The sequence below is a fragment of the Stegostoma tigrinum genome, chromosome 18 (genome assembly GCF_030684315.1).
Source record: "Stegostoma tigrinum isolate sSteTig4 chromosome 18, sSteTig4.hap1, whole genome shotgun sequence".
NCBI lineage: Eukaryota > Metazoa > Chordata > Chondrichthyes > Orectolobiformes > Stegostomatidae > Stegostoma > Stegostoma tigrinum.
In genome coordinates, this window is record NC_081371.1 from 22145853 (window position 1) to 22168181 (window position 22329).

General features: G+C 40.3%; 1 protein-coding gene across 9 annotated transcripts in view; it reads right to left on the bottom strand.

Moving 5' to 3' along the window:
• Positions 1–22329, bottom strand: part of LOC125460896 (voltage-dependent calcium channel subunit alpha-2/delta-4-like) — a 403518-nt gene that overhangs the window by 296383 nt on the left and 84806 nt on the right. For 8 of the 9 annotated variants that reach the window (XM_059652381.1, XM_059652382.1, XM_059652384.1 and 5 more), the window contains 5 exons: positions 20068–20142; positions 19217–19306; positions 15859–15972; positions 8037–8115; positions 7098–7231 (listed from right to left, as the gene is read on the bottom strand). In XM_059652381.1, the coding sequence (XP_059508364.1) occupies positions 7098–7231; positions 8037–8115; positions 15859–15972; positions 19217–19306; positions 20068–20142 (492 nt within the window). The remainder of the gene's footprint in view (positions 1–7097; positions 7232–8036; positions 8116–15858; positions 15973–19216; positions 19307–20067; positions 20143–22329) is intronic. The other variant, XM_059652388.1, reaches the window with a different exon arrangement.

A 22329-nucleotide genomic window follows, 5' to 3' on the forward strand; every position in this document is an offset into this window, starting at 1 on the left:
AAGATTAGATCACATGGAATATAGAGAGAGCTAACCATTTGGATTCAAAATTGGTTTGATGGTAGGAGACAGAGGATGGTGGTGAAGAATTGTTTTTCAGACTGGAGGCCTGTGACAAGCAGCTTACCACAAGAACTGGTGCTGGGGCCACTGCTTTTTGCCATTCATGTGAATGTTTGATGTGAATGTTTGGAGGGATCATTAGTTAATTTGCAGATGACATCAAAATTGGTGATGTACTAGACAGTGAAGAAAGTTACCTCAGTGAACAACAGGGCCTTGATCAAATGGGCCTATGAGTGGAAGAGTGGCAGATGGAGTTTAATTTAGAAAAGTGTGCGGTGTTGCATTTTGATAAGGCAAATCAGGGCAGGACTTATATGCTTAATGGTAGGGTGCCAGGAAATGTTGCCAAACAGAGAGACCTTGGGGTGCAGGTTCATAGTTCCTTGAAGGTGGTGTCGCAGATAGACAGCATAGTGAAGGCAGTGTTTGGTATGTTTGCCTTTATTGGCCAGTGCATTGAATATAGGAATTGATGTGTCATGTTGTGGCTTTACATGACATTGGTTAGGCCGTTTTAGGAATACTGCATTCAATTCTGGTCTCCCTATTTATCAGAAAGATGTTGTTAAACTTGAAAGCGTTCAGAAAAGATTTACAGGGATGTTGCTGAAGTTGGATGGATTGAGCTATAGGGTAAGGCTAAATAGGCTGTGGCTATTTTCGCCAGAGGTTGAGAGGTGACCTTATAGAAGTTTATAAAAGCATGAGGGGCATGGATAGGGTGAATTGCCAAGGTCTTTTTCCCAGGATAGGGGAGTCCAAAACAAAAGGACACAGGTTTAAGGTGAGAGGGGAAAGATTTAAGAGGGACTTAATGGGCAAATTTTCATGCAGAGGGTGGGGCATATATGGAATGAGTTGCAAGAGGAAGTGGGGGAAGCTGGTACAATTACAACATTTAAAAGGCATCTGATGGGTACATGAATAGGAAGGGGATTTTGAGGAATATTGGCTAAATGCTGGCAAATGGCATTAGATTAATTTGGGATATCTGGTCAGCATGGAATGATAGGACCAAAGAATTTGTTTCTATGTTGTACAACTCTATGATTTTATGACTCATAGTGCCATGTTTACCATCACTGAGATGAGCTTTCAATTTCAGACTTTTAATTAAACTTAAATTCTACCAGTTATCATGGTGTAGTTTTAACTCATGTACCCCAGAGCATTAGCCTGGGTCTCTGAATTACTTGACATTACCAGTAAACATGCAGCTCGATATATGGGCAATCAATATCAAACTTTCATCAGCTATATTTTCATGCCACTTTCATCTGGCCATCTTTTATTACCAACATGGGTGACCACTCATTTTGGGAACTGCTATTTCAGGAAGGTAATTCTCTTGAATAACGTTATTGGCTTGATCTTTGTCCCTTTGGACATTGACATCAGTACAACTGTGAATCTGCTTTCTTCATGGCCAGTTGATTTCATTCAAACTGTTTTATCTCCAAACTTGTTCACTTTTTGATTGGTTGAAATGTCAAAAATTCATAGAAATGGCAAGCATGTTTCCAAAACAGGCTAATCTGTACCTATTCTTTTGTCAATGCTGGAGTGAAATCACTGAACACAATAAGCATATCATCAAGTTCTACTGCATGATGTTGTGAAACCGTAGGCTTTTATTGCTGTACAAAATTGCTTCTCTTTAAAAATCTGGTACACCATGCAAGGCTGGTTTAGAAATGTGCAATGCTGAATTTTCTGGCTTGTTTCCAGGCAAAGATTTGGATAGATATTTGTGAAACTGAGTCCATTTTGCTGAATTTCATTAACATGTTTTTCAAATATCTTTTCCAACTGCAGCCAAGTGCTCGGCCTTCTTCTAGTTCCACATGAGGCTTTGGGCATATGCCCAAGCTTTACATTGTACTTCCTCCAGTCTACAATGTTGTCCGATATCTAGCATTCCCTAGCTACTGTACTGTTATTTGTCTGCTCTGCAAATTCAATGTCTTTAAGTTTGAACTGGCCTGTATTTCTGATGTTCCTTCTTGATATCATGTTACCATTTTAAATCATGAGACTAGTTGGAAAGCTCCATGTACCAGTGAAGGGGATGCCTTGACATCGCATATTGCTATTAGACACAAGTAGCTAACAGAACGTTTAATTGTGTATTATTCTATCATTCTTAAAATGTAAGTTTGCAGTGGGGTCAGTTTGATTTCAGAGGCAAATGGGTGGTAAGTACAAAGAGTTTGGACTTCTGGTTAAAATGGCAGGGGTCAACTTTTATACAAATTGATAGAGATATATCGTGTGCCCACCATGACAGAAAGTCAGAAACCTTGATGGAGAATACCCGGCCCAATACAGGAGGCCACAAACAGAGACCTGCCTCCAGTCCCGATCACCACACTTCACAGAATACAGATGACAATACCACTTCTGCAGACCAACATTGGTTGTGAAGCTCCTTGCAACATTCTTAGGTAGGAAAAGACATTATATAAATGCAAGTTCACTCCTCTTTTCAAGAAAACTGCTGCTCTAAATGGTAGCTTTCAAGCCACTTTTAAAGGTTATTGAGTATTTCAAAGTGCTTCTATTTCATCATCATTTAATTTTGGAATTTACGACTGAGAAATTGGATTGGTACTGTCTTCTTGAGGTGTGCCGTATATCTGAAACCCATATCCCAAGGCAGATACCCAAGACTCAACAGAACAATCCACTCAGTCTCATTTCCCTGCTCTATTAGGTATGAAATGCTTAGTTGTTAGTTTTCCATAATTCCTTGAATTCAGGAAAGATTGCATTGGACTACCATCAGAAATTAAGTTTAAAAAAGATGTTTGCTTATCTCAGGTGTCAGGTTGCAAAAACAGCTTAGAATAAAACTGAATATAGAAAGTTCAGAAGTGATGTGAAATGTGAGAAGCAAAGAGATAAATAAAAAAAACTTGCAGTTAACACAAAAAGGAACTCCGAAAGATTTCTATAAGCATATCAATAGTAAAAAGGTGAAAAAGGAAGAGTAGGCTAAACAGGAACCAAAAAAGGGAATCTACATTTAGAGGAAAGGCTGCTAAGTTAAATGGATATCTTGCTTCTGTCTTTATAATAGGGGTAGATACTACTAGGCATTGGTGACAAAGGAGAAAACTCAGTCACTGCATGAGTTTGAAATTAATAAGGAGGGAATACCGAATCAGCAGTAAGTTCTTAAAATTGATAAAGAACTGAGTCCAAATGAGATGCATCCAAGGATACTAAAGAAAGTGAAAGTGAGAGTGGAAACTGCAGTGCCACTGGCAATAATCTTTCATTCTTCCCTGCTTAAAGTGCAGTGTCAGAGAATTGCAAACATTATCCCAAGCTACCAATTACAGACCAGTGGAACTTTGGTAGCAGGGAAACTTCAGGAAACAATATTTAGGATAAAATTAATAGTGAGATGGAAAAATGTAGATTAATTTGGAATAATCAACAGTGGATTTATTCAGGAAAAATCATGTTCAACTAACCAGCTCAATTTTTTTTTTGAAGAATAACAGAGAAGGTTAATGAAGGGAAGGCTGATAATATGATACAGTTGGATTTGTGAAAGTCATTCAATATACCCAGGGATTAGTGTTGGGACTCTTGACATTTCTGCAATAAATAAATGATCTAGATCTTGGTGGGCAGGGACACGTTCACAGTTGGTAGACCTTGAGAGAATTGTAAGCTGTAAGCAGGATTGTGTAGAACTTCAAAAAGAACATTGAAACATTGGTGCAGTGGCAGATGAAGTTCAATGTGGAGAGGTATGAGGTGAATCACTTTGAACAGAAAAAAATGTGAAGGGTTATGGGAAAAAGGCAAGAGATTGGCATGATTTAAACCGCCCAGAGAACCAGTGCTTATACCATGGGTCAAAAAGTTTCCTCTGCACTATCTCAAGTCTGTGAATCTGTGACTAGAAGGTAATAAATATAACCTTCCTATTCATGAAGAGAAGGAGGCATAAAATAGCAAATGATAGGGAAGTTAGCTTGACATTTGTTTTGGGGAAGAGGTCATGGATGCAGGATTGTCTGGTTGACAGAAAACAGAATATGCAGAAACAGGTCTTTAAGAACCAAAAGAACTTCAGATGCTGTAAATCAGGAACAAAAATAAAGTTGCTGGAAAAGTTCAGCAGGTCTGGCAGCATCTGTGGAGGAGAAAAAAGAGTTAACGTTTCGGGTCTGGTTACCCTTCCTCAGAACAGGTCTTTGTCTGATTTACAGCATGCGACAATGTAGCCCTGCATGGGTTTGCGCTCGGCCCTCAACTTTTTATGATTTACATCAATGACTTAGATGATGAGGATGAAGGTATGGTGGCTAAATTTACAGATGACACCAGTATGTAGAAAATATGTTTTGAAGATGATGTCAGGAAGTTGCAGGTATAGTTGGCTGAGTGAATGGGCCATCATCTAGCAGATGGAGTATAATGTGGTAAAATGTAAAGTTGTTCACTCTGACAGGAAGAATTTTTTAAAAATGTATGAATTAAACAAAGAAAAACTATAGAATTCTAAGATACAGAGGGATTTGAGTGTATTGGCATGAATCACACAAAGTTAGTACGGTAGGTACAGCACATAACTAAAGAAGCTAATGAGTCGCTATCCTTTCTTACAAAAGGAATTAACAGAACAGTAAAGATATTATACTTCAGTTATATAGTGCTTTGAGGAGAATGCGCCTTAAAATTCTATGTGCAGTTTTGATCTCCTTATTTTAGGAAGGTTGTAAATGAATTAAGGCAGTTCAGAGGAGGTTTACTACATTGATAACTGAAATTAGTGTGTTGTCTTATGACCATGGTTTGACTTGTTTCCACTTAAGTTTAAGAGAGTGAGGGTTGGCTTGAATGACATGCCTGAGATCCTGAATGGCCTTGACAAGGTGGAGATGAAAAGGACATTTCCTCTTGTGGGCCAGAACTAGAGGCACAGTTTCAAAATTAATTGTTCCCCTCTGACAACAGAAAGGAGGACTTTTTGTTTCTTTCTCAAAGCACTGTAAGACTTTGGAAATCTGTCTATTGTTCATAGAGGCAGAATCATTGACCATTTTAAAGATAGACGTGGATAGATTCTTGTTAGACCGGAGAATCAAAGTTTCTCAGGGGTAGATGAGAACGTGGAATTAGAAACACAAACAAATCAGTCATGATCTTATTGAATGGCAGTGCAGGCTTGTGGGACAAAATGGTCTACTTCTGCACTGATTGTATATTCACATGTATCCAGAAAGGCCACATAATCTCTCTGCTACAATACCTGTCTCTTAAATTAATTCCAAGCTTTTGGTTTCTATTCTGGAAGTTATTGCATGTAATGATCAGTCTTTACATGTCTACAATCTCACTGGTAATATACTCAAAAGAAATCTGGCTTACCCGTAATTGACATTAGGCCAGCAGTACTCTATCTTGCTTCAGTGCTATCCAACTTTAGGTTGAGAGTTACAGGGAAATTTCTGCCTGTTTTCCCTTCATGTCTGAGATCTGAGAGTTTCAATAGCATCCTTGAAACTCATTCAAAACATCCTCAAAAAGCCTTAACAGATTTCTCTGAGAAGCAGTTTCAATAACATTAACAGAACCGTAAAGGGGGCATGAACTTGCCCAGATTGAAAACTTGGAAGAGGAATAATTCAAACAACTAGCAATACAAGGTCTGGTAAATGCCTGCAAGCAGAGCGTACGTGCCCCCCTTAGACTGAGATTGATATATACATTTCACTGAAAAAGAAAGCACATAAAAGATAATGAAAATTGTTTATATTGAATCATTTTGAGCTCTGTGGATGTAGTAATTTATTGGGAATGGGAAGAATTAGCAGGGCTATATAACAAGAGTGAGTAAGGGAAGACAGAAATTGTTTTCTTTTCTCCCCAGATTCCTTAAACACTTGTGTCTCAAGGTAATGTTTTTAGTTTCCAGACTGCATTGGCCTAATTGTTTTGTATCAGTTTTTATCTAATGTGAATGAAAAGGATTTAAAACATGCGTGGGTTTATAGCGGAATCTGGGTCACCACCAGGTTAGATTTATCATTGCAAACACTGGCACCCACTTCATTAATATTCAACGTTATGCTGCAAGAAACACAGCTCCTCCCACAATTAGCTTTATGTTAAACTCTAGTGAGAGCTAAAAATAATTTAACACCATATGGATAAAACTTGTTTCTTTTAGCTGGTTGATTGTGCAAAGCATTTGACAATGGAGAGCACAGCAATAGTACAGCACAAACTAAAATTTGGTAGATCAGTTGAAACAAGATGATAATAAAATACAGGTTGATGAGGATACCAGGATCATTATCAATTATTGATAGTTGGATATAGCAGAATAATTGAGAATCTACCTCTGATTTGACTTTTCTGAACAAAATGCCTGTGTTTCCTGTTGCAGTAGAAATGACAGATGCTGAGACATTCACATGCAATACCTACAATGTACTGTAGATTATTATGAATTCATGCAAGTTTATTCCACTGCAGACAACCATGATAGTTAAAAGTACACTCTGTGAGCTGCTGACAGAGACCAGAAGTGATCCATTATTATACATCAGAAAATTAATGGCTGGCACTGCTGCCTCACAGCACTAGGGACCCAGGTTCAACTCTAGCTTTGGGTGACTGTCTGTGTGGAGTTTTCAGGTTCTTCTCATGTCTGTATGGGTTTCCAGCAGGTGCTCTGGCTTCCTTCCACTGTCCAAAAGGTGTGCAGGTTAGGTGGATTGGCCATGCTAAATAGTCCTGTAGTGTCCAGGGGAGTGCAGGCTAGGAGGACTAGCCATGGGAAATGCAGGATTGTGGGAATGGGGATAGGTGGGTGTGAGTGGGTGCTCTTCAGAGGGCCAGTGAGGACTTGATAGACCAAGTGCCCTCTTTCTGTCCTATAGGGATTCTACAATCCTTTAAGTTTCTAAGGAGAATTACACATACCTGCACAAAGTCACACCCAAATATTCATATTCACCTGACTGTACAGAAGAAATTTCAGAGCAACTGTTTAACGGGCAACTTACAGCACTGTCCATGTATGCTTCTGTCCATATAATGTCATGATCATGATTAATAACCATTGGGCGGCTCAGAACATGAAGGTATTCCATGACATTCTCCTGCACATCAGCCAATGTTGAGATATGAGTATAATATCCTGAAATTAAGTGATGGTAATTGTAAGTTCACTTTAATAATGACATAAGAAGGTAAAATGATCAAACCAAAAGTTGTAACAAAAACAAAGTTGCTGGAAAAGCTCAGCAGGTCTGGCGGCATCTGTGAAGGAGAAAACAAGAGTTAACATTTCAGGTCTGGTGACCAATTCTGAGGAAGGGTCACCGGACCTGAAATGTTAACTCTTGTTTTCTCCTTCACAGATGCCGCCAGACCTGCTGAGCTTTTCTAGCAACTTTGTTATTGTTCCTGATTTACAGCATCCGCAGTTCTTTTGGTTTTTATTAAGTCAAAGGTACTGTTAGGTTCTGGCTGCTGAATTTGAGATTACTTCCACTAATTTACAGTTCAGTCTGTATTCAATCCAAATATCCATCTAAAGCTGACCTTTTGTAACTAATTCATTTGAGAGTCATCCCTAATTGCCCTTGAAGATATCCGTCTTCTTAAATATACCTAAGTGACTTACAATGTTATTACAGAGGGTAGTGAAGAGTTGATCACATTGCTGCAAGTCTGGAGTCATGTATAGGCTCAATCAGGTAAGGACAACAGGTTTCTGTCTTAGAGGTCATTAGTAAACTATTTGGGATTATATAACAATCCAGTCACATAATGGGTGTTCTTCCCTTTACTAGTTTTATCATTTAATTACTTTAATTTAAATTCCTGGCTGCCATGAATCATTAGTCCAAGCCTCTGGGTTACTAATCCAGTAAAGTAACCTTCATGCTATAGTACTCTGCACAAGCGGTAAAACAGTAATTTAAAGTCAAGTTTCTTACCTTTGTTGTTACATGCTATCCACTTGACATATTCTGCAAATGTTACCTCCCGGCCAATAAGATATGTAAATACACGCACCTGTCAAAGTAAGTAAAGTTGAATTTGTTGCAAAAACCTTTTATTGATAAAGACAAGGGAAATGTATGCTGTGTTGAGCATTTTATGGAAGATTTAAAAATTAAAGCAAAGGAAGAAATAATTCGCATTCTAACATTTAGAAAGTCGAATTGTTCTGTTAAACCTCCAAGTTTGATCTTGAATTTCACATTATGCCAATGACAGTTAAGAATTGCTAGAAAAAACCAAAAGAGCTGCGGATGCTGGAAATCTGAAACAAAATCAGAAAATACTGGGAAATCTCAGCAGGTCTGGCAGCATCCTTGGAGAGAAGTTAGAGGTAATATTTTGAGTCTAGTGACCTTTCTGTAGAGCACTGTTACAATTTTGCTTTCTCCAAAAATATTAGGCTTAAAAGCACAAAGGGAAGCATTTTTGTAGCACAGAGACAGTGTCCCTGCCTCTGTGCCAGATAATATGGTTCAAATCGCACCTGGTCCTGGGGCGTATATTTACATTGCTGAACAGGTTATTAGAAAATATCTAAAATCACAAAGCGAACTTCTGAAAATACACCCATAATTCCACATAAATAGGAAGGAGTTCTTTCTGTTAAAATACAAGTTATATCAAAACAATGCAAGTAGATGCATAATTTCAGAGCTGCAATAAAAATTTCATTTTGTACCAATTACCATTATTAAATGGATACCTAACAAAGGATGCTCACTGCAGCAATTACTAAACATTGTATTGAAAACCCTCCAAAGAAAGATACCGATGTTTTCATCCAAATTCTAATAGCACATTAAAATGAGGTTCTACTGATTGGGAAAGAACACTACATCATAGCACTGAAAAGTGTCACACATTATCCTGACATTGCACAATTTTGTCATTCATAGACATGATAATCATATAGAAAGTGAACTGGAAGTGGCAACCTACAGCCTTGGCAACAAGTGAGAAGAATAAAGAAAGGAAAGAGAATGATTGAAGGCAACGTGCAGTGGGGAAATAAATGCAATGATTGACAAAACTTACACTGAATAATTTCACTGAGCTCCTGGACATGGCCTTTATGGTTCCCAAACATTTTTTGAGGCATGGCGCATACGTAATGAACTGAAAAACTCCATCTCACTGGCATGTTCTCTGGACACTCACCATGGTCATCATTCTGCAAAATCTCAGGCCGCAGTCCAATGGCAGTAACCAACTGCGCCCTCCATCCAGGGAAGTTGGCATCAGCAAAGCACAAGCCTTGGCACAATACCATGGTACTTCAGAGACTTACTTTTACAGTTCATCATCTGAATGCTGCAATTTGGAGTTCACCTTACACTGCAATGTTGATGCCAGGCCACTTGGCACACAGGAACAACATCAATCTCATGCATCAGAACAGGGCACATTTGAAGGCTATTTTCCCACTTGCTTCACGTCCACTCATTTCATGCCCACTTGGATGCTCACAGCATTTCTGCCTTGCTCTCCTTTTGTGCGTATTGTTGCATCATTCAGAACTTATAAGGTCAGATGTTCCCTCTTACTTTGTCTTTGAGTACACACAGAAAGCCAGGCAACGCGTCGCGTCTCAACATTAGCATTAAGGAAATGGGCATGATGCTGATGCATCATTTCACATGAACATCACAGCTACACCATGTGTCAGTAGCTTACATTACAAATATACTGCAAGTGCTTCAGCCAAATGGCTTTGTCTAAAAGTCTGGGTGGAGTATTTATTCAAGTCCACTCAGGGGTACATTGATCCTTTTCAGGACATGCCATCACAGTCCAGTTGGAACTCAGCCCAGCGGTTTGCACATGGTCAGTTGACCACTTGCGGCAATTAGGTTCAGGGTATCTGTCTCATTACATTCGGGGAAGTGGACCACAGTTAGCTCTGGGATTGGTAGTAAATCAGTCAGGGAGCCATATGTGCATCAGCCATGGGATTGGGCCATCAACAGTTGGGGCTTACATTCTAAATCATTTAGGTATGGGCCACAGTTAGCTCTGGGGTCCATTCACTGAAAGTCAAGAGCATAATCAGGGCCCACAGTTGCAGTGGGGAATTTAGGAAAATGGGGATTGGAGGCAGCATAGTTGTGAAGGGGGAGGTAACTCATTACATGGGATTAGGAAATAATAGAGGGCACAGGATACTGCTGAAAGGGAGCTCTCCATGGTAACCATGGCATTGATGGGGCGGTGAGGGGTGTGGTCATGTGCGGGGAAGCAATGTATCATGATACTTAGCATAACAAAACTTTAGACCTGGAGATCAAGGGTAAAGTAGGGAGAAGTTGAGTTAAATGAGAGGTAGTTAATGTGGGGATACTCAAACCTGATGAGGTATGACAGGGAGTACAAGGCAGAAAGAAACAAGGGGTTTGGGGCTGTCCTAAGTTAACAGGCTGAGTCTGCAAATGCATTTCTGGAGCACTGTCTTGCCTTCCTTCCTGATCCGAATCACAGATGTGCAATGAAAGTAAAATATGGTTGTCAGCAAACTCAAGAGTGGATTGCTTAAGTTTCTTTTTGTCTGATGGAACATGTTCCACCTGTGAGCAACATGTGGCCTGTAAAGGGGAATTTGCACTAAGCAGACACTTGTACATTTTGAAGACCACTGTAATCACAAAATTTTTTACACGTACCTCATGGAGTGACCAAATAAACCAATTACAAATCCTGGCCCTTGCAATTCTGACCGTGATATTGATCATTATAAATTAATCCATGTCATCTCCGAAACAGGCACAATCACTGGTGACCTAAAATGGGTTCATGTGCTTTCCACAAGTCATTGCAAACACATTGCAAGACCCCATAAGCTGAAAAGGGTTTGGAGCCTCCTTTCTCACATATTGAATACTAAATATTAAAAAGCACATTCTTAAATACTGTTGGGCTGGCCATGATAGTACAGCAAGAATGGCTGACAAAAGCCCCAAATAGCTTTGTAGTATAAAAACTGAAAGAAGTGTGGGTGCTGTAAATCAGGAACAAACACATAAGTTATTGGAAAAGCTCAGTACTGAAGAAGGGTCACCACACCCAAAACGATAACTCTGATTTCTCTTCACAGATGCTGCTGGAACTGCTGAGCTTTTACAGCAGTTTGTTTAATAGGAATTAAAGACTGTTGGAAAGATTTGTATTTTCAGTACTTAATACAAGGCAGGGCACTCGCGTTCTGTATCTTCCTCCTGCTGCCCCTTTCTTTCTTCTCTTCCATGTCCTGCTCCTCCTTTCCCCTAATGAGCTCTGTCTTTCCAGTGTCTTAGCCTCTTCAATATTTAACCCTGTTGAGAGAGCTAAGTTATTGAGAGCACAAGAGGCTACCAAAGGAGAGCGAGCAGGGTGCCTCTCAACTGGTTGCGGTACCACGACTGTACCTTCAGAAAACTAATGGTTTGTTCCATGGTAATCTTAGTGAGCAGATGACTTCAGCTGTAGCACCTCCATTTCAGGGTCATTAAAAAGGGGTGATTAGCCATCTCTTCAAAGGATAACTGTTTTCCTCTAGAGTTCATTCATTGATTTCAGGAGATGGAATGGAGCATTTCAGCACATGCACACCTGTAAGAAACTCTTCATAATTGCAGGAATAGAAGGATGAAGTACAAACCTTCTTGCTGATGATTCCCATTAGATGGCCAGTCATGACTTGATGGCCAGTTAGACATAATTGATTGATACCCTGCTGCCTAGGGAATCCTCGATAAAGGTAAAATTCACTTCCTTTGTGTCAGCCAGGTTGTACCTGTTTAATATGGTATGTAGTGTCTAGTTCTTGCATATAAAGCATTGGACACCTGCAAGATGCCACAATAATCCACTACTGATCACTGGAAAGAGCGAGAGGTAAAGAAGTTCAAGGTCATAATAGATCTCATGACTATCGGTATGGCATGATAGCCTGTGCTCTCAGGTACAATTTCTTCGGTCACAAGGATACAATAAGGGGAGGCAATAGCCTAGTGGTATTATCGCTGGACTGTTAATCCAGAGACTTAGATAATGTTCTGGGGACCCGGGTTTGAATCCCGCCATGGCAGATGGTGGAATTTGAATTCAATAAATATCTGGAATTAACAGTCGAATGATGACTGTGAATCCATTGCCAACTGTCAGAAAAACCCACCTGGTTCACAAATGCCTTTTAGGGAAGGAAATTGCCATCCTTACCTGGTCTGGTCGCCATGTGTCTCCAGACCCACAGCAATGTGGTTGACTTTTAATTGCCCTCTGGGCAATTGGGAATGGGCAATAAATGCTGCCTAGCCAGTGATGCCTTCATCCCATGAATGAATAAAGAAAGAAAAAAAAATTCAAGAATCAGTTGCTTGAATAGGTGCTGCTTCCTGTGGTACTGGTTCTCTGACATGTTCAGGTAGTTCCATCTTTGATGATGGATTCTATGCTAAGGGTATGACCTCTGTTGCCTTCCTGCCCATTGTACCTCTCCTCCTCCCATGAATCCAACTCTGCAGCTGCTGAGAATATTGCTCCTAAAAGCCACTCAATCCAAGATTGGAGAGTTGCATTCCAATTATCTGTTGTCTTCCTCATGTACTGAGCTGTCCTCCCAATACTATTTGGAATCCTAACCCCCATTCTCCCTTCAACAGCGGCACACTGGACAGCACCTGCATGTCAAAACTTCATTGTTCCTCTCAGTCACACTCTTTATTGGTCCACCAATGTTGATGGTGTGATATCTCTTGGTGTTATTCTCAATCTGCATATAGCATCTCCCTGATGCACCCTATTTAAATGAAAAAAAAACGCCCATAACAAGTTGGCAATGAGCATGTTAATATTATCCTCTTGTCTTAACTGGGCACGTTATCAGTTCCAGCGTTCCCTTTCATGAGAAATATCTCAAAGCAGAATCGGTGATGTGAACTGGTGCACAGGCCAGCAATGCTATTATTAATGCCTGCCAGCCTCGCTTCTTCCTCCATCAGGACTTAAAAATTCAATGCAAACTTCTCCTCTCAAGTTCCCCCCAGGGATCTAGAGACACTGTCATTAGTGCATCAAGAAAATTGCCCTTGTTCTTCCCAAATCATTCCTCCTTTCTTCTTTCTTTTCTCTCATAGAGCACTAGCCTGCTCCCACTCCAGGAACAGTACATTTTGCATCATCCTTTCTTGTCCTTTTTGTTCCTGAAGAACAGCCATTTCATTGTAAACAATGAAAGTCACCTTTCTGTGTATCAATTTAATATCATTTGCATTCTAGGCTTTCTCATCAGACTCTATATTTAACATATACTTGCATACAATAATGTGACCAAGTAAAAGCACATCCAACTCAGTGTATCTCACAATATAAACTGCATATCATCTAACATGGTACGTGCATATCTTGTGTTCTAAATTACCTCAGTTAATGGTCTTAAAGAAATATTGAGAATTGCAAATGTAATTTAAGATTATACATTATACAAAATGTTAATTTAGAATATCATTGATAGGACATATATCTTGAACTTTGAGAAAAAAAGAATTGTAAAGCATAGGAAATTAGGTGTAGTAGCAAAAAAAAGAGCTGCATTTGTGAACAAACAGGGTGCTTGAATGGATACAGAAAATGCAACACACAGAGATGACAACATGGCCAACTCTCTGGTTGCAGAAAAATATTGGTTTTAAGCACAGAGAAAAATTGTTACAAGGGAAACAATCCTTGCCTTCTCTCTCTTTCGCCGAAATACCTCTCACCAATTTTGAGAGTTTAAAACTCACTGGGAGGCCTCATCACTGCAAGAGGAGAATTCTTAAAGGAGACTCTGGATATAACGCATCATCCTCCGACACTTCCGCCATCTACAATCCGACCCCACCACCCAAGACATTTTTCCATCCCCACCCCTGTCTGCTTTCCGGAGAGACCACTCTCTCGGTGACTCCCCTGTTCGCTCCACACTGCCCTCCAACCCCACCACACCCGGCACCTTCCCCTGCAACCGCAGGAAATGCTACACTTGGCCCCATACTTCCTCCCTCACCCCTATCCCAGGCCCCAAGATGACTTTCCACATTGGCAGATGTGCAGGTGAACCTCTGCTTAATGTGGTATACTGCATCCACTGTACCCGGTGTGGCTTCCTCTACATTGGGGAAACCAAGCGGAGGCTTGGGGACCTCTTTGCAGAACACCTCCGCTCAGTTCGCAATAAACAACTGCACCTCCCAGTTGCAAACCATTTCCACTCCCCCTCCCATTCTTTAGATGACATGTCCATCATGGGCCTCCTGCAGTGCCACAATGATGCCACCCGAAGGTTGCAGGAACAGCAACTCATATTCCGCTTGGGAACCCTGCAGCCCAATGGTATCAATGTGGACTTCACCAGCTTCAAAATCTCCCCTTGCCCCACTGCATCCCAAAACCAGCCCAGTTCGTCCCCTCCCCCCACTGCACCACACAACCAGCCCAGCTCTTCCCCTCCACCCACTGCATCCCAAAACCAGTCCAACCTGTCTCTGCCTCCCTAACCTGTTCTTCCTCTCACCCATCCCTTCCTCCCACCCCAAGCCGCACCTCCATCTCCTACCTACAAACCTCATCCCACCTCCTTGACCTGTCTGTCTTCCCTGGACTGACCTATCCCCTCCCTACCTCCCCACCTATACTCTCCTCTCCACCTATCTTCTTTTCTCTCCATCTTCGGTCCGCCTCCCCCTCTCTCCCTATTTATTCCAGAACCCTCACCCCATCCCCCTCTCTGATGAAGGGTCTAGGCCCGAAACGTCAGCTTTTGTGCTCCTGAGATGCTGCTGGGCCTGCTGTGTTCATCCAGCCTCACATTTTATTATCTACGCCAAATTTCCAACACTGTTTCCAGAGAAAAAAACTAAACTAGTCACAATTAATCCAGGAAGAAATCCTAGAAAGTGACTTTGGAAAATGTCCAAATCTTCTCTTTAACTGAATTTTGGCCAAAACTCTTTCAAAACAACGTTCTGCAGAGTTTTATGAGAACACAGGGGAAGGTGCAGACAAGGTGTGCGGTGTCATGTGCAGATGTGGGAGCATATGCAGGAGAGGGTCATGTGCAAGTGTGGCTGTATGTCAGGTATACATGTATATATGGGTTTGTGCGCATACATGTGCATGAATGTGCCAGGGCATAGGTATGCGTAGGGGAGGGTTTGTGCATAGGTGTGTGGAGGGGGCATGTGCACCATGCAAGGGTATGTGTATACACTCAAGAGAGTAAGTAAGTGTGTATATGCTAGTGGATAAGTATGCACATATTTGTGCTGTGTAGGCAAAGGGCTGTGTGAGACTTTTCATGAAGGGTGAGTAGACAAATTTTTTGGCATACTTGCTTAAGTCAGTCTTTTTTGCAATAACCTAGTTATTAAGTTATGACGTAAGGAGCCTGGCTGATTGATTTCTGAGACCAAGCTACATCCAGTCTAACATACAATTGGTATATTACCTTCCTTTTAAAATTTCAAGCCAATAGAGGAGTGGGACATGGCAAGGAATCAAGCCATTCTTCTGAACGTGGACATAAAAAAGTAGAAAGTTGGCTTGAAATGGATAGAAACATTTACAGGCAATAAAGGCAATTTCTTGTGTTTCTACCATTAGAAAGGAATAAATGACCGTGTGCTACTTCTACAGCTTTACAATCATGTTGACATGTATAAAGGCTCCACTGGCTTCTGTGTTTGATTTGCATGTTTGCCTTTCAATGAACACAGCACAGTATCATTGAAATTATGCACATACCTTGCAGTCAGGCCAATTGTATTGTTCAAATACAGATTCATAATCCTCAACTGCACCATCTGTGATCAGCATGATGGCTTGGTTACACAGGCTGCCTTGTCCTGTCTCATTAAACTAACAAAGAATATAGATTTCAGTTGCAACATCAAGAATAGAGTTAAAGATCAACAATGGATACACAATTTTAAAAAGAAACATTATTTCCATTGACGAATAAACAATTTCAGAATAACTGTGAGATGGCAAGCTTTCCTGTTCCCTTAACGCTGCCTGGCCTGCTGTGTTCCTCCAGCTCCACACTTTGTTATCTATTTCAGAATAACTGTAGCGTGTAATTAATTCTGCGTCAGGAAAATAGTAGCGATTCCAATTAGTTGCACAGCTTAGAAATAGCAGACATCATATCAGTAATTTATCACAGAGTCAGGTGTCAATGTTAAAGGAAAATATCATATTAACGCTGTACATGTCGTGCTAAAGTTCATGGAGGGAATGATATAGAGTTTCCGCCATAGTTTAGCAACTACAAAATGGTTGTTTGATATATGGGGCAGGCTTGTGATTGTGTTACATGTTATTTTGTAACCCCCAGCATAGGAGCTTTGCTTAGATTAGTAAGATTAGTTCTGTGAAGGTGAGGAAGAGAGATGGCATTCACGTATTTGGGCACTGAACAGGAGTATTATCCTAAATTCTCCATATCATGTAGGCAGAAGAGTCAAGGCACAAGTGTCAATCGCAACAGAGCAGCCACTTGTCCAGGAGAAATGCACCAACTATCATCTGGGCAGGACAGTGATATTTTCCATGTAGTGAAAGGGCGGGGGGGAGGCAACCCACTCTACATGAATGGTGAGATTTCTGGGCATCAAGAAGGTACGGGAGGGGAAAGAGAGAGAGGAAAGCCATTCCTTCTACACATGATCTACTCCCAAAGATGGGTCTATCTTGAGATGACTGGGGTTGAGCATCTCAAGAGACTATGACTATCCAGGATTTGGTTACAGAGATCCAAAGCTTCTTCATTGAAGAATTTGCACCACTCAGCACTAGTTGTCAAGTCCAGACAAGGACGGTGTTGAACTTCTTCCTTTCTCGTTCCTTTCAAGGATCAACTGCAAATCTTTGCGACATCCCGCAAATGGCTGCACACCACAGAATCTTGCTAAATGCTGATGGCTGTTTTTGCTAGGACATTTATTGCAGGACGGTCAATGTCCCTTGAGCGAAGTCGATTTCTCAGCCATTACTAGATGCTACCTGCCCTCCAATTGTACAGCATCATTCATTGTATCCATGTGACCATCAAGGCACCTATGGATTGGAAAGTGAGATTCATCAACAGTAAGGGCTTGTGCTCCTTCAATCCAAAATGTCTGTGAGTACAAGAATCAATTCCTCCACATGTGCTCGCTTTCTTTGCAGCTGCCATGAATCCTTCATTCTTTACTAGTCCAAACTGTCTCAAGAACTGACCTTATCCAAAACTGTGGATGGATACCAGGGCCATGGGATACCCCTTGAAGATATGGCAAAGCATCACTCTACATATATCCCAGACAGAAGTACATTGGCAATACAACTAATGCCACCTGCTCAACTGGAAAAACATCAAACAGGATCTGGCTTCTGAAGATGAAGTCTAGACGAGATGATATTGCAATTCAACACCCTCCTGCCAGAATCTTTTGTGACTGTTGTGGTTTGATGCACTCTACAGAACATGGCCATGCAGAGAACAGTGAATATTGAACATAGTAACGTCTTGGAGGAGATCATTATTGAGGGCAGATCATGAGCAGGTGATGACAAAGAAGGAAGACTTAGTGACAGAGAGAGATGAAGTTAGACTGAAAGGCACCACAAGATGAATTCCACCTGCCACCATCCAGAAACGGACTTGCTTCCTCACACACGGCCTCCAACATTAGACCCAGCTCAGCATCAATGCAATGGGGAGAAGCACTCCACTGACTTTCCTGGAACATCACTGGTGCTTTTATAACTTTAGCATAATCAGCAGATTTCTCCCTTAGGACAATCAGCAACCCCAGTGATAACTGCTACAGGGAGTCTAAATCAGTCTCGCACACTATCCAATCCACTTTTGTTCTTGTCAACAGTGGCTTTAAATGGGCAGGAAGCTTATCTCCATTGGAAGTAAGGTTCACCTTATGGAAAATCTTGACTTTAAATCAGTAAATTCCCCAACTCCAACAGACAGGCTTCTAATATGACAGACTCAGCTCCAGTTTTCTGTCTCTTTGGCAAAAAATCAGCCCTGGAATTAAAAAGTACATCAAAATCCACAACAAGCACAATAAAAAGGATATAGTTACAAAGGATAATTGTGCTTATGCTTTATTTGAGGATACTGTCCTTCAGTGTAATGGTGGTTCAGGGTGGAACAGGGTCCCTCATAGAATGGAGTGATTTCAGACTGTGGGAAGCATGATCCATAAACATTTCTTCAGGAAGCACTGGCTTTTTACAGAGTGGATCTGTATAAATTGTTAACTTCAGTGTGCTGTGTCTGCCACGTCTTGTGTCTCTTGTTCCATCTGAATCCCTTCCTCTGTTTCTGCTGCTTCATTTCTTTCAGATCTTCCATTTTGAAAAGATTCAATGAATGTCACGAAAAAACACCTATGAAATGAGTGAAGCTGACTGGGTGGCTAGATATTACAGAATGGAGTAAAGAAATGGTTTCACCAATATAAATTAAAACTAAGTAAACATTTGTCATTACATCTAAAGAATGTCAAAAAAAAATCTAACAAAGCACAGAACACAGTATCCTATTTTGCTATATTGATTATGACATGGATGTTAAGAGTTTCCTATGTGCACTGCACCGGCAGGTCCCCCTTTGTTCCAGTTTTTTTGATACCGTACCAAAAACCCATTATATATGGCACAATGGTCCACAATTTCATAAACACGTCCCTCAAACTCATTCAATTGCATACAATAGGAAAACAAGCACTTGCCTCAAATTCCAAATATTCTACCCCTTTTTTACAACTGGACCTGTGCAATTAGTACAAAAACCATAATTTCAAATCCTTTGTGCAGAATTTCCCCAAATGCACCATTGGAAATGAGCATAACAAGTATTTAAACATAAGAACATCATAGGATGGGCTGCTTGGGAACATTAGAAAACAAAGTACTTAAGAACACCATTAAGCATTTTAAACTTTCCAGCCTTACAAACTTTGTACCATCACTGATGATTCCCAAATCGGCAAGTATCAAAGTGAAAGCTTTCTAATTCACATTATGCAGAGATCCAACAGAACACAACTACCCCTTAATCTGAGTCAATTATTGAAAAGAGCACCAAAAATACGCAAACCTTATTCAAGATTATGAAGGCTTCAATGAGCGCCTTAGTTACTACTCCTGTTCCTTTGGCATTAAGTTTATCAACCAGCAGCTTGAAATGCTGAAGAGGAAAATAAAGCAACAGAAAAAGCAAATATTCAATATAACATGGCAACTACTGAAAAACATCATGAATATTTTCTATAATAGGACCTCAGCAGCTTAATAAGTTTAGCTAACGATTAGCTGAACCATACACAACAGTGCAAATCTCCTATAGCACCATGTTCATGGTGTCAGCAATTGTCATGCAATATTGTCACAGGCAAATTTACAAATGTTGACCTTTCTAAGAAGACTCCTTTAACTTAAAGTGAAACAGAACCCTTCATGAAGGGAGTAGGTGAGGACATATGTAATACTTCTGCTTGGAAACAGGACTATGAGGTCTGGATGCCAAGAGGGTGAAACTCAAACAGAAGCATAATTGAAATCAAGTGACAGTTTTCACACTTCCTACAATTACTCATGATGTATTAGGCAGTATATGAAAAGGTTAACTGCTATCACAAGATGAGCTCTGCCCATCAAGAGATAACCAAGTGTTCCTGGGGGAGCCTAAGCAGTGTGTGGCCACATTCCAGTTGTTTAAATATCTCTAAGTTGTGCAGAACGTTTCAGTTTATCTTTCATCAGGACTTCCAGTATTCTACCAAAGAATATCTGTTTTCTCCACCAGTTCTGAATCAAATTCTAGCTTGTAACTCATTTAAAATATCCTTTAGTCCACAAATAATGTTTCAGCAAATGCTATATGAAATGTTCAACAAAAGATTCACACAGATGAGGTTTAACATTTGTAAAAACGCACTTGACACCCACCTCTCGGTTGTCTCTGTCAGCTTGCACGAGTGTTCCTTCGAAGCAGGGTTCGACATAATGGATGTAATCACTGTACTACCAGAAATACAGAGTAAAACTCACTTAGATAGATACTCATATTTACTCATTCATTATTGAATGGATTCCAAATATTTGTAGGACATGTACAAGGTTTTGGCAGTGCTGGTTGGAGTGATTTTGTAATGATGAATATGAGTTACATTGGATGCATTCTATACAGGGATCATATCAAGTGGTTTATTAAATTTCTTAATTATCATTCATAATGTTTGCAAATGATGTTTTTTCATCGGCTTGGCAATATTCAATGATTGGACCATACTAGCAACATGCTCATCAAGAAACTTGAATTATTATCTGTTGCTCCTCCATTCATGTCTAAAATTTTACAAGAATCAAACCCACACAGCCAGAGTTTTATGATAAGTCTCTACCACATTTTGAGGAATGAGGGTGTAAAACTTGGTGGGGTGGTCAGTAGCATTGTGCCTGACTGTTATCCACCTGTGCAAGAATGTTATTAATGGGGAAAAGGTGGTGGGTGGCTTGCTTCCTGTTGGTCCACATGATGCCTTTCAGTAGCCAAATAACAGCCCCTTGAGAACTTTTCCTGGTATTTTATCAGTGAGGAACAATGCCCTACTATGTGATGAAGCTGCTAAGTTTACTTTGGAAATCTAATACCTGCCTCTGTTTGAGGCACACAGGGAAAACCTGCTAGCAGAAAGGATTGTCCCTATTTCTAATCCCACGATCAACACTCCCCATTTCAATCTAACAAGGCCCTGGAGAATCCAGCCCACTAACCAAATTTTCAGCATTTTTATCCATTGTTGTTCCTTGTTTAGACTGGCTGCAGTTTCGATAGTGACCACGGCTCCCTACGGCATTGCTGAAACCAATGATGTATCTGCCCTTTGATTAACCAATTCAATAGAACTAAAAGTAAGCCAATGAACCAAACTGAAAAAAAAATTTTGTTCTACTGGATGGCAGCTTTGGGAATTAAAGAGGAGAATGGAGAAAGGATGGAACCAACAACAATCATCCATCAACTCATCCAGCTTATCCTTAGTAGTTCTGTGTAACATCACCACCAAGGGGGTATATAACTTCATGAAAAGAAATTCTTGCAAATTTTCATGATCCAACAACTCTATTAAACTATGCAAATTTCACCAAAATGAATACTTGTGTATGCAAACTATAAGATGAAAATGATAGCAGCTTTTTAAGATCTTCCTCCCTCCCAAATGTTTGAACTACCAGTTTAACACCCTTTCATGAATAAATTGCCTTAAAAATATAAGGCCATTTCCTTCCAACTTCTTATTGATACTCATTCTCCATCATATGTATCTCAGTTTAAAGTTCCCAAGGGAAGTCAATTTTGTAGCCTTCAGATATTATCTTCTCAGTCAATATAATATTCTCCAAAAAATAATGCAGAATTCAGGGGAAGACTGACTAGATAGCACTTTGATTTTGTTTAAATTATACAATAACTGCCAAGAACTAACTAAAAATTTCTGCAATCCAAGTTTAACGGGTTTTTTTCTAAATGATATTTGACTTAATTAGCAGATTCTGAAAATCTGTGCCTGTTAGACAGTTGAGAACATTCACAAGGTTCAGAATTTAGGATGAGTTAATGCTAACTCGATGACTTACACATGCTTGCCACTGAGAAAACAGTACTCTTGAGCTTGTGCTCCTGAGATGCTGCTTGGCCTGCTGTGTTCATCCAGCTTCACACTTTGTTATCTTGACTTCTTGAGCATGCTTTGAGACATGTGAATTTATGCCAGCATGTTTCTGAGTCAGAAACTGGAGTGATTTCGCCACAAGTAAACTACCGCCTCCCACAAAAACACAAACATCAATCTGAATCTTTGAAGAAACTTCAATATCAATATTCTTTTCACTAGTTTTCCCAGTAACTCTGGCTGCAGTAACTTAGCACATGCAGAATATTTTCAGACGTTAATATAGAAAAGACTTTGGAGTCTCTCATTGTCTTGCACTCATTCCTTCAACCCTTGATGGTGAGCAGCTTGCAGTTGTACTTTATCTTGCGAATTCTGAATTTGCATGAATGAACCATGATGGCTGCCAGATAGCTAAAAACCTGCATGTTAATATTGTTGTTGAGGGCTTTTGTGGTGTTCCCTGAGATCTCTGGCCAACATAACATGCAGACATCTGTTTTATGCCTAAATTCTGAGCACGCTACACTCAACT